Source organism: Zonotrichia leucophrys, chromosome 12, assembly GCF_028769735.1.
Source record: "Zonotrichia leucophrys gambelii isolate GWCS_2022_RI chromosome 12, RI_Zleu_2.0, whole genome shotgun sequence".
NCBI lineage: Eukaryota > Metazoa > Chordata > Aves > Passeriformes > Passerellidae > Zonotrichia > Zonotrichia leucophrys.
In genome coordinates, this window is record NC_088182.1 from 14,839,665 (window position 1) to 14,852,689 (window position 13,025).

Here is a 13,025-nt window from a genome sequence, read left to right on the forward strand (position 1 = left end):
AGCTATTTTCACCTTAAAAACTTATCAGCTATTTGTGGATGCTGGCTTAAACTTAATCCCTGTGTCATCCAGCCAGTTCTTGGAAAACCCAACAATCTTCACCATCCTCCTGGGGCAGCATGGAGCAGAGGAGCAGCCTCATTCTTGTGTTTCCATGGCCAGCTCAGGGCCGTGACTGCAAGCCAAGAAAACACTGTACAGCTTTCATTCTCTCATTCAAACGAGAGTGTCCCCACTGCCCATTTGTGACTTTCCCATCGCACCAGAAGTGGCTGAGCCATGGTGCCTCTGCCTCATTTTGAAGACCTTCAGGGTACCAAATGGTTTCCAGAGCAGTGTGAGCCCTCTGACCCTGACAGGGTGGCACCAGCCGGCAGTGACAGTCCCAGGGCTGCAGTTGTCCTGTGGCAGGACAAGGGGGCTGAGCTGTTGGGTTGAGCTGTGGGCTGGTGCTGCTCACATGGGTTGCAGTGGATGGTTGTGCCTTATCTGCTTCCTGTTAGTGCAGGATATATAGCAGGGCTGGCTGTTCATCATGCTGCCTTTCCCTGTAGGATGAAGGCAGAAGTGAAGCACAGCTAACGGCAGCAGTAAGTACAGCGCTTCCTGTGCGCCTCGTGCGTTACAGCATGTGTGGCTTTGGGGGATGCAGGGGCAAAAAGGTATTAATGCTCTCATTATTATGTAAACACAAAAATGGTTCCATGTCCTGGTTTCATTTAAGCACCTTCATGTGCTATTAATGGCTAGAAAATATGAAGGTGCCTCATCGCTTAGTGAGATTTGTTGCTAACAGAAGCAGTCCTTAGACTGCTCAGGATAATGGGCTCTCTTGGCAGGGCAGGGAGACAAAGAACATGGAAAATCTGTCAATAACCAATTCTTTGTAAAATTCAAAAGGAGAACGTAAATTGCAGACTGTACCTCATGTTAGTGTGTATTTTTTTTTAATCCTGTTTTGGGACTTTCCTGTTCTGAGTGCTATGGAAATGCACCTTGGATTCATCAAGCTGTCAGCAGAGTATTTGGAAATTATAAATTTTGCCATTGCTGCCATAGCATCAGCTTTTCTTGCTGAGAAGTCAACTATTTAAAATAAAAATATCGAAGCCTGCCCAAAGTGCTTGATTGATTGATTGATTGATTGATGAAATGTGCTCCATTCCTGTTCTGAAGCACAGCCTGTCACTCACATTGCTTTGTTCTTGCAATACTTTGGCATAGGCAGTGCTCAGCTCTACCTTCACTTGAGGTGTTATGAACATATTCACATCAGTGGCAAAAGGAAATTAACTTACCCTTCATGAATTTATGGTATTTAAGTTTGCCCATTGCATTTGCCTTCTGTTAAGCATACAGTTAACCTCTTTTCATTCCAATTAGTTGAAAACTAAGGATTTCCTTCCTTCTGTTTTGAACTGATATGTAAGAGGAAATCCGTAGATGTTCCTGTTTTGAGTAAACCTTTTACTAAGGAGTTCTGCTTGTGCATTTAAAAAAAGAATGGAAAGAAAAAGCTTATGTTGATTCAGAAATCACACTAGAAGTAGCAGATCCATTTCTGAAGGCTTTGCAGCCAAAAAGCACAGTGCAAAAATGCTCTCTCCCTGTTTACTTTTAACCTCTGGTTTGTCTTGGATCTGATTCTTAGTAGGCGGTGTTATCTTACAGAAATTGCAGCCTCTCTCGCCACCCCTTTTGTGTAAAGGGTCCTGCCTGTAAAAGCATGAAAATGCATCCTCCTGGATTGCTGTTTTTCTTCTTAGCAGCATGCTTCAGTCCCACAGCTGACTGCCAGAGTCAGAAGGTAAGTCTGCGGGTCTTTGTTTAAATGGTCATTGAAAAGTTCTTCATATTTGGATGGTAGCATGTTAGGAAATAGTCCTCTCCACAACTCTTTTTTTTCATTTACATTTAGTTAGGTGTAGAATAAAATCAGTAAAAACTGTAGGGCTGTGAGGTATCTTCTCTGTAGTCCAAGCTCAGGAACTAAAAATAAGGTTGAAGGGAGCTGCTTGAGTTTTAAATCAGATTAAATTCATGTCTGTGTTCAGCACTGAACTTGAAAGAAGCAGCATCAGAGGGAAATGCTCGGCATCTTTGTCTTCTGCTAGTTTCAGTATGTGGGACAGGAACTTTGTATCCATCAGGACAGATCCATAAGTTTCCCAGGAGAATTTTACTTAAAAATAACTTTTACAGTTCTCGTCAATTTGTCCCTTTGCAACAGTTTGTTTCAAGTATATTTCCCAAAAGCTCCTCAGTAAGGATTGTTGAATACTTTCCATTTTATTTCAATTTTGTTGATTTTCTTTTGATTCCTTCCCCTCTGTTCTTGTGTTTAGCAGCAGCACGTAGGAGAATGTGTGATACCTTTGTAGATCTGTTCTCTAGACTCTGTGGTGAGGCAGCCCAGTTCCTGTGGGCTGGAATTCACACTAATTCACTTTATATTGTCTCCTGCCATCCCCTTCCTCGTGTCCTGCTGTTGGAGGAGTGAACTGGCTGCTAAGCCCAGAGTGTGGGGGGCATTTGGAAATTCCCTGGGGAGGAGAAACACCCTGTGTAGGATTGTCTTGTCTTGAATGACACAGCAGGGCCTTGTGGGGAATGGACACAACTGTGAGTCTTAAGGACTTGATTTAGAAAAAGCCAGAAGACTGGAAAGGTGCTTCAGTGTCAGACCTTTGGGTGGAAGCTTCTGTATAGACTCTTTCATGAAAGGGCCATAAATGAATGCTAGGAAGGCTTGTAGGATCATGATGGTGACTTGAGCACAAACATGAAGTGTTTCTAGGGGTGGATTTCACCTGTCTGGAGACGTGGGTTCCAGGCAGATGGATTTCAGGTTGTGTCCAGAGGCATGGGCTTGTGTCTTCAGCTGCTGTAAGGGGAAATGTAGATCTCTATGCATGGACACACTTTGTTTATCTCTGCAATCACTGAGGAGTCTGGCTTGGCATGAAACAGTTACATTATTAGGTATGAGTACCCACTTACAGAGAAGTTAAACATTTTGAATCACCTCTGGAGCAGTTTACTTAACCCAGGAATAACTCCCTTTCAGAGTTTTTTCCTCAAAAATTCCCTTTTTATGGAGAAAGAAGCGAAGCATTTGCAAGGTTATAATAGGAGATAAGGAAAAATGAGGATCTAATGAAGCTTTCTCTGGCAGTTTAGAAAACCCATTGGATCTGATTGGAATAAAAGTGCTGTGATTCCACAGGAGGCTTTTCTTGGCTCACAGGGGCCATTGAGAGAGGAGAGATTGTGTGCTACCTGTTTATCACTGATGTGACCTCAGGACTCAGCTTTAATGGTTCAAACATGACAGTGACTCTTATTCTGATTTGGTTTTTCCCATACTTCTTGCTATGGGTTGGGGAAGATGCAGCAGATGTGAGAACCACAGGAGTTTTTCTGCTGGGAGGAGGCCAATCCCAGGCTGTGCTTGAGGAGGAATGGAGGCAGGTGGGAAATGAGGAGAGGGGTCTGAGCATCCCCATGTTCCCAGTGCTCTGCAGCTGACGTGCTGGGAAACCCAGGGCAACAGTAAATCTCACGTTTTGTGATTTCTGAGCTTGACTCTTCATCTTCGCACTACAAAGTGTCTTCCTTGAACAAGTGTGAAGAGTTTGTGTGTCCAGGAGCTGCTGCTCTGTTCAGCTCCAGTGTTATTGAGAGCTGCTTGGGGAGGTTCATGGCTATAATGACTCGAGCATGTGTCTACAGCTCTGTTTTGTAAAGGACAAATGCCCTGGAAACTTGGTGATTCATTAGATAATGGCTATTTCCAGAACTGGCTCCCAGGATTGTTGGAGCCGAGCATTGACGTCCAAATATGTTTTTCTTTCTTCCTTGAGATTTTTACCATGCAGAAGGATTTGTGTTATGGTTTGGGAGGCAAAGATAAAGAGTGAAAATGAGAGGAATGAAACTAGCCCTTACGAAATACTTCCCAGCTTATTCTCCTGAGGTGGAGTACGAGAAATGAGCACTTGAGAAGTGAGGGACATCTGTTCAGAGAGGAGGGAAGGAAACATTGCAGCATCCAGAAGCTTCTCTGGGTCTCAGCTGAGTGCAGAGAACAGCGGTAGCTCTTGCACAAGCATTTGAGTACAGGGAGAGAGCACAGCACAGCCTGGAAGAGAGAGGCACCCTGGCTCTTAACTTCTTTTGGTTACAGCTGAATGTCTTCTGCTTTAAAATTTTTCATTTTGGAGATGTTTGAGAGCATCAGTCCTCCTTTCCTGTTCCTTTGTACACAAACTGTGAGTCCAGGCTCACAACATCACCTGATCAGAACAGTGACTGTCTCCAGGCAGCACTGCTGCATCACAGGGACAGATATTCCCTCTTGTCACTTCCTTTCCAGTGGTTTTGCACTTAGGAACCAGTCAAAGATAAGCCCAAGGGAGCAGTTCATCTTTGTTTTCCATGAGGCTGTGCCCCAGGAGCCACTTCTGACTCAAACTTCTGTCTGTCTTTCATCCTTTCCAGAATTTGAGTATCCAGACTGTTGCATTTATGTCCCTTGATTCCATCTTCTGCTTTTCTAAGAAGAAAAACTCTCCAGAAAATGACTGCTTCATCAGTTCTGTCACTCAGATTAGAAGGGAAATATTTTTTTTAATACTTTTCCACTCAGCTGTTTTCTTCCTCTTTCCTCCTGCCTGTTGCTGCTGACACAAGCATATTTCCTTATAAAAAGGGGAAGGTCTTACTGGAAAGCTGCCTAAGCTTATCTAGTGTCCCAGTAGGGTGGGGGGGATTCCACAATAACTGTCTTGTCTTAGAGGTCTGCAAGTAATTAAACATGCCAACAGGGAGGACTGGTAGACATCCATCTCTCCCACTCTTCATTTCCATTGAGAAATGGAGCCACACTGATGGAGAAAAGAGAAGGGAAATAGAATAATGTAAGAATAACATGGTGTCTTCCTGCACCACCATGACAGAGAACACATCCCATGGCCCAACTGTGTCTGATGCCTGAAAGTACATATGAAATAGAAGGTTGGAGAATTTTAATTTAGTGTTTTGTGCTCTATGTTTAGTGGTCTTTTTGATACAGATAGGGTGGCTCACATACCTGGTAGAGGTTTGTGGCATAATTCTAACTCACGGGAAGGAGCCCACATTTGTATTTCTTGCTCAGGCATCTTCCCATTCCTTTTTCTGAGGCATTGTCTCAGGAAAGGCTAATGCTGGGATTTGGTGGAACCAAAAGGGCTGGAGCTGTCCGTTCTGTGGGATCCATGAGCCTGGCTTCAACTGGCTCCTTTCAAAAGCCCAGCTTTAATCTGGAGTCCTCATTTAAGATCCAGTCAGATGGTGACCCCATCAATGGCACTGCTGATCTTTAGAGGCAGAGTACTCTGGAGGCAGCACCTTGTTTGTTCATCCATATTGTTTGTTTTCTTCTCTGCTTTGCTCCATGAAAAATGGGAAATCTGCCCGCTCTGTGCATAAGGAACAGCAAAGCTGATCTCTGTTCTGCTGGATAATATCAGTAAAGCTGGTGCTCACAGGAGAGATGGAGTTGGTGGATCTCAGATTGGTTTTGAGCTCTTTATACTACAAGGGAGTCCTTGACATAAAAGATTCCTAGGGATTCTGCTGCCAGGGGAACTGGAGGTTGCTGTATGGTAGGAAAGCCTCAGAAGCACAACTAGAAGTTAATATCCATGGGAAGGGCAACCACAGCCACAGAAATAATTTCCTTCACTGGGCAGCATTCTTGCATGTATGGCTGCAGAAGGTGGATCCATAAACATGAGCAAAAGCTCAACAGCTCCAGTCAGAGGGAAGGAGTCGGGAAATATTCCAGGAACATGTCCCTGTGGACCTGGGACTTGAGGGTTATCTCTCAGGAGGTTTTCCTGACAGGGTCTGCTGCCTATCATCTGGGAGGGCCTTCCTGAGCTCTTGATAACTGATGGGAAGCCATGGGCTTCCTCCCTTGCCTTGAGGCAAATGTATGTATTTAGGCTTAAGTTCAGAGGAAGCAAAGCTGAGATTGCTGATGGGAATCCAAAACAAGGAGTTCTGGGGACAGGAGGGCTGCTGCATTAGCAGCATTGTTCAGGAATGGCTTTAAAATTCCAGATCAAGGCCTCTCCCAAAATTTGATATAATGTTTTTATTTTTAGAAAATACAATGCCTGTAGAGGCACAGTTGAGATGAGCTCTGGGTTTTTTCCAGTCAATGACCTTCTGGAGCATACACAGCTCATGCCTCTCAGCTTCTCTCTGTCATCAGCAGTGGCAAATACTGTCTTTTTTCAAAATTACCAATGAGGTTTCCATGCAGTTGCTTGCTTCCAGAAGTTTAGAAATTCAAGGAAATGCTTTTGGAGCAAAATCACAAGTTTTAATGACAGGTTGGCATGTGATGATGATCATTCACTCTTGAGGCTGTACTTTGTCTTCTGTGTTTCTCTTGGAAAAGCAAGGTTGTGCAGGGGTGCAGGAAAGCCCTGTGAGGAAAACTAAACCCCTAAAGTCATTCTGGTTGGGTGGAAGGACTTAGTGATTTATTCACCAGCCATATGATATATCCAAGTGTCCTACCTGATCTTCATGCCAATGTTTATGGAGTCCTTCTCACTTGGGGTCAAAGCATTGAGGTGTTCAGAGGGATGCAGAGCACCTTTCCTTTTCATCCACCTTTCTGTGCCTCCTCACAGACAGTTGCCATGAGAAATATTTCTGTGAGCAGCTCCTGGCTCTGGGAAATAGACTGCACTAACACAGTCAGCTCTGCAGGTCCATGGAACAGCAATGAACTGGACTTTATCAGTGGCATGGAAAAGATAAATGCTGTGTTGCCTTTTAATTCAGCGTCTTCTGGCAAGGGCTATTAATTTAGAGCTTGTCCTCACACACCAGTACTACATGTTTGTAAAAGATCAGCTGAAATTAGCAGTGCAGAGTTGTGGTTATTTTAGAAATGGTTAGAAACTTTGCTGTGGGTCATAGGGGAAGATAAGATAGCTGTGATCTGCCCTGTTGCTTCTAGCTGAGATCCAGTGGACCCAAGCATGCAGCACCTTGACAGGAGGGTTTAGTGATATCTAACTCATGGTGCAACTTGATAAAGATATTACAAGATTGGCAAGATAAGTGCCTGGGATAACAATTTAATCTGGGGCTATTTCCCTGCTGTTTTTTCTTTTTAAGTTAAAATCCATGCGGTGCAATATCAAGACGATGTTCACCATGAATACAGCGTGTACTTCTTGTGCTGCAGTGCCTAAAATGTTGTGTCCAAGAGGCTGGTCAAGGACCACCCAAAGACCAGGGCTGGGGGACTGCAGGTAAGGCCTGTTTCCTAACTGTGTGATGCTTTTGGTGCAGCCCTGCTATGCAGGGAGTAGTGTGCTCCTCAGGAGAACACACACGTGGGTTTGAGCTGTAAAGGTCCATGGAGTTCTGTTTCAGATGGGTTTATGGCCCCTATTATTGTTGCTTTTGTCTCTCTGCAAATCCCACAGACTTTTGGCTGGGCAGGTTCTATATACACAGAACAAATTAAATGACAATAACCTCTTAACTTGCCCCAAATAACCTGAGTTTGTTAATCCTGCTGTATAGCAATTTAACAGAGGTCTGTCTAGCATAAAAACCTGTTTCAGACCCAGAATTCCTTAGTGGCTTATTAAGAAAAAAAATTAATGATAGTTCCCCTTGTATATCCTCCCAGCTTCCAGCAATAATCCTCTGAACTTTTAACCTTCCTACTTCACTTTATGACAATTGCTTGTTCATGTGTTCCTTGCTCATACTCTGTTGAGTTTGGCAGGTAGGAAAAGGATGAAGGAAAACTGAATTTACTAGGAGGCTTTTGTAAAATGAAACACTATAGATTATTGTTTGTGTATGTATTCAGCAGTGAATGTTAACTGTTAATATAAAGCCCCATTGTCTGCTCTTTCTCTGATTCCCTCAAAATACTTTAAAAATAGTGGTGGCAGTTTTGCAGTTTATAGCAGTTTTTGCGCACACACAGGAGTCAGATGAAGCCAAAGCAGCAATGCTATTGAGACAATTTCCAAGTTCCTTTTGGGAAGGATGTGGTGCCAAAAATAAAATGAAGTGTAAGAATAATGTGAGTCTATGCAGCTTTTCTGAGTGTTATCTACTCTTGTGGTGGTTGTTGGATGGACCCAAGAATAGTTTTGTACTGTGTACGTGCAGAACAGGAGGCACTGCCACCAAGGACTCACCCTGTGTGTGGAGGGGGGGATGATGGGTTCAAAAGAAGATGCTTCCTTGAGGGATTTAAGGCATTTGTCCAAGATTTATTAGAGAATCTGTGAATAATATGGCTATTAAATCTAAATTTACTGCATTTTGATCTGGAATCTTCAGTAAAAGACATAAAAGGATGAGTCCTGAAAGGAGATTTTGTTCTTTCAAACTTATTTTAGATGTGAAGTTGAATGGTGAGTCACCCTGGACATCCTACCTTTTTTTTCTGTGCTGTTTAACCCTTCAGCACCCAAGGTTTCCATCCTGATGCAAGATCCTGTCTCATGCCCAGTCCATGACAGGTTTCTTCTAACCAATCTCTGAGGCTTGAATCAATGGGCCTCTTTAAAAGAGACATAACTGGAGTGAAAGCTCTTGTGTGTGTGCATAGAACAGGGATGAGGGCCCTGCCTTCCCTTCAGAGCTCAGGGCACTGCAGTGGGATTGCCTAGAAACCCTCAGGTAGGTCTGTGCTGGGTTTGTGGTATAATCATAATCTTGGATTATTCTTTTTAAGATACTCTGTCAAGTTAGGAGAAAATACCCTTTCCCTGCCAGGGTGCCATCGCATATGTAATAAGGAAATTGAGGAGAAAAAGTGCTGTCCAGGATTCTGGGGTACAGAGTGCTATGGTAAGTTTTGGGGTTTTTTACAACAACCTTCAGCTGTTGAACAGGTCAAACCAGTTTTAATAGAGGCATTAAATATATATTGAGGTTATTAATTTTCATTATTCTTTGAACACTCACAAGGTCTCCATTATTTGTCTGGGAGCATATCTGTCTGTTCAGCACATTATCTCTTTGCTCCAGATTAGTCGAATCCCCTTACATTTAACACATAACATAACCTCCTGTGGTGGAACTTCCTTTTGTCTCTTCTATAAAAATAAACTTTTGGAAAGGGATGTTTTTGTTCCTCTTTGCAAAAGTTTCCAAAGGAAGAGGAAGATCTTTCTGATATCCCTCTTGTCTGCAGCGCGTGTGCCACGTGTGCTGCTCTATAGTCTGGAGTCAGTCAGCTGTTCAGCCACAGAAAGTACTTAGCAATTCCAACCCAAGGTGAAAATAACAATCCCAGAACTCCCACTCAGATTTATGCCAAGTAATGAGAATTTGTTTTGTCTTGTCTCAAAAATCCAAAATCGAGACCTACTAAGCTGAACACTTCTCACGTGTTTGACTGACAGAATATGGAAAGGCCCCCTCCAGTTCTGCAGAAAATGGGAGACTGTTTGAGTGCTTGAGCCTGTTCTCATACTAGCTTTGAATAAGCAACTAGTTTAATCAGGGAAATTACAGATTTCAGAATTATCAGAAATAATCCTCAGAATCTGGAGGTACCCCACTCTAAAGATGTGGAGACCCTGTTTTTCTGGGCACTCTTCCAGCTCTCCATGAAGTCAAGGAGAGCTGAAAATGCTCAGTGTCTTTGCAAAGCAGGCTCCTGTCTGTTCCTAGCTCCAGAACTGCCCTCACCTCTCAGTGCTGCTGGCAGCAGTGGCCCAACCTCAAAAAATGTTTCAGTGCCTTTGTTGAAATTTAGTTATGGCTTGTTGGGGCTTTCCTTAGACCTTTCACCTGTGGGCCAGTGTTAGGCATGCTGGATAATTTGCTGGTGAATTGACCTTTGTTTTGTACAGCTGGAATACCTGGGGCAGGAGGAGATGGGAAGGTGCTGGTTGTTCAATTTAATCTCATCTGTCCTGTCTCTTACCTGCTAGAGTGTCCAGGTGGCTCTGAAAATCCCTGCAATGGCCATGGGACATGTTTGGATGGTATACAGCAGAATGGGACCTGCATCTGCAAGGTGAGGGCATGATTTTCTCTGAGGGTGATGTGCTTTGTCGGAGGGAGTTGTTTGTGGGGTGTCTGTGCAGGAGCTCTGGGTGGAGGCTGCCCTTCTGCCTGGAAGGCATTTGCAGCTCCTCTCATCCCAGCATCAGTGTCTGTGGTTTTCCTGCAGCATTGCTGTTGTCAGCAATAGTGCTAAAACACTGTTGGTGATGGTGTGGAGCTGGGAAGAATCTCAAGGGTGAAATAAGGAAAGAATTGCATTAATTTAACCCCTGATCAGTTGAAATAATTGTATCTGTCCATGGCTGCAAGAAGCCCTGAAACGCTTGGCTGTTAATGAACTGTATCCAGGTAGGCAGACTCCCTCTCTCAGGAAAAACAGGAGAGATGAGAAAGAATTTAGGGCAGATATTTTTTTCTTTTTTCTTTACTACTCCAGACTTAGTACAAGCAAAGTATAAACAATTGAATTGAACGGAATTGAGCAGTGCTTCTAAAATGCATATGGTAATGAATCAGTGTTAGACTTGAAACTTTCCCTGATGAACTGTATATTTTTACAGCATTCTTAATTAACAGCTCAAATCCTACCTCTTGGACCCGTGTTTGAGAAAAGTTGATTTTGGATTTAACTCAAAGACACCTTATATCAACTAAAATGTATGCTGAAAGTCCCTGAGCCCTGTAAAATCAGTGTAAAAAATCCCACTGGTATCAGTGACCTCCAGATTCCTTTTTCAGACAGATATCAGAAGCCAGCTGGAACTTTCCTGTCTGTCTGTAATTAGGACATTATTTGCTCAGTGCCCAGCAGAGTTTCCTGCCATTTGCATGCCCTCTGTGTGTCAGCTTACACTGGGATCTCCTTCGCCACGGGGGCTGTTTAGTACTGGAGCACTGAGCAGATCAGTTTTCTTCTTTGTGTTGCTTCAGATATCACAGAAAATCAAAAATGGGGAGAGACTTTAAACTGTAATGATGTGTGAAACAATAGAGTGATACAGAAAAATAATACCTGACACATTTTGGGGCCCTTCTAGGAGCAATACAATGGGTATGGCTGCCAGAACTGCCGGGATGAAAATCGATTTGGCCCAGACTGTCAGTCAGGTAAGAACAAGTCATTCAAGTGAAACCTCCACAAAAATAACTGAAAACAAGGAAGGAGGAGGAAGAGGTTGAGTGAGGAAGGTGCTGGAGAGGGAGAAAGTGGCAGAGAGCTGGCAGTGTTCAATAGCAGATGTCTGGGCATTTTGTCTTTCTGCACTGTCTTCTGTTTTCTGCACTGTCCCACTAAGTAAATAATCCTCAGTCTCTCACTCAAACAGTCCATTTTTCCTATTGTAAATCTCTCTCTCTCTCCCCCCTTATCCAGGCTGTCCCACTTTCCTCTCTCTTTCTAGCCAGGCCATTACCTGCATCCCTAAAACAACCCACACTCACTTCCCAACTGTTTTTCAGACTCCTATAACAGCTCCACTTGTCTCCCAGCTTTTTCCTTCCTTCCTCTATAAAAACATGATTACAGACCATGCTGCCTCTCATGTATGGCAATTTGGGAAGTGAATTATGGCAGTGCAGCCTGGCTGTTACAGGAGCCTTTTTTGTCTAGCTCCTGCTTCCTTGTGTCCACACACGTGAGATAGGTGTGACCTTGGAGGTTGTACCCATGTGTTAAAACAAACATCTGAAAAGCTGGTCTAGGTCTTGCATTCAGAGCTGCTCTTATCTCATCTTCTTGAGCTCAGGACATGCAATTTACCCTCTCAAAGCTCTGACTGGCATGGCCATATTTTAAAAGGAGCTAGTGGGTTATTGTTGGGAAATCAGGGTGCCAAATGCCAGGGCAGCTGGCCAGTGTGTTCCTGGAGCCCTGGCAGCCCAAGGGCTGAAGCTTTGTCTGACTCCCCTTGCAGAGTGTGACTGTGTGCACGGGGAATGCAACAGTGGCGTCGCTGGGAACGGGAGCTGCACGTGCCATGGAGGCTACACAGGCCCCAGGTGTGACCAAGGTAAACACACTGGTGGCTGCAGAGGGGCTGGGAGAGCAGCCCCATGATGTGGGCTAGGGTGTCCCTAAAGCGGCAGGGTGGCACTGAATAGGTTGGGAATGTAGAGGAAGGATGATTTGAGCACTGGAGATCAAGATAGAGGGAAGAGCTGGGGTCTACTCTTGGGTCTACCCACTTTGTGACAGGGGTTAAGATGTACCATCTCTGTATGCCTCTTTGCTTTCTCTGGACACCAGCTAGATCTCTTCTCTCAGCCTTGGGGGCCCTGACTACCTAGGCTGCCAGCAACTTAGAGCTGCCTGCACTGCTCATATCCTCTGGCTTTTGTGCCAGTTTGGGGTCCTCGGAATCCACATTTGCCTTCATTTCCCGATATTGTGTGAGGTGAATTATATCTCCTACCAGTGCCCCACATGCTCAAAGGGAAACTCTCTTTGCTGTGTGACTGCAGAGCTCCCCCTTTGCAAAGGTGTGACATGCGAGGCCAACAGCGAGTGCGTGGTGAGGGATGGCACAGCCCTGTGTGACTGCAAGCTGGGCTACAGAAAACAGGGCAGCACTTGCCAAGGTGAGAAACTTCTCTGTGACCCTAAATGGCCCTGTTTGGGAAAAATCCTGTCACACTGCTGTCTGCAGAGGAGTTTGGTTACTGTGAACACAATGCCTACTTCACTGCAGAGGTTTAAAACCCATTTTTTTCAGGAATACACATAACATTAAGGGCTAAGCTTTTGGCTCTCTTCTCACTTGGTCAGAAAAGTAAGAAGTGAATTGGAGTTTCAGGTTCCATCCAGCACTCACATATAATTATGCACTAAGTAGTGACAGAAGGATGTTGGTGAGTCTGAACCAGTTAAAAAGTGTGGAGTCAAAGGAGCTCTTCACTGATTTCAAATTCAAGTTTTTGAATTGGTTTCCTTAAAAGAACGTTGATAAGATGCATATGATCAGGTAGCTATGGAT

The 13,025-nt window shown here is 44.2% G+C and overlaps 1 protein-coding gene across 3 annotated transcripts in view; it reads left to right on the forward strand.

Moving 5' to 3' along the window:
- The first annotated feature begins 561 nt into the window (after positions 1-561).
- The window catches only part of STAB1 (stabilin 1), a 51,264-nt gene continuing 38,800 nt past the window's right edge, over positions 562-13,025 (forward strand). For 2 of the 3 annotated variants that reach the window (XM_064724418.1, XM_064724420.1), the window contains exons 1-8: positions 562-590; positions 1,672-1,807; positions 7,183-7,319; positions 8,771-8,886; positions 9,978-10,063; positions 11,091-11,160; positions 11,967-12,062; positions 12,514-12,630. In XM_064724418.1, the coding sequence (XP_064580488.1) occupies positions 1,727-1,807; positions 7,183-7,319; positions 8,771-8,886; positions 9,978-10,063; positions 11,091-11,160; positions 11,967-12,062; positions 12,514-12,630 (703 nt within the window). In that variant the 5' untranslated portion in view covers positions 562-590; positions 1,672-1,726. Of the gene's footprint in view, positions 591-644; positions 663-1,671; positions 1,808-7,182; positions 7,320-8,770; positions 8,887-9,977; positions 10,064-11,090; positions 11,161-11,966; positions 12,063-12,513; positions 12,631-13,025 lie in introns of those variants that run through there. The other variant, XM_064724419.1, reaches the window with a different exon arrangement.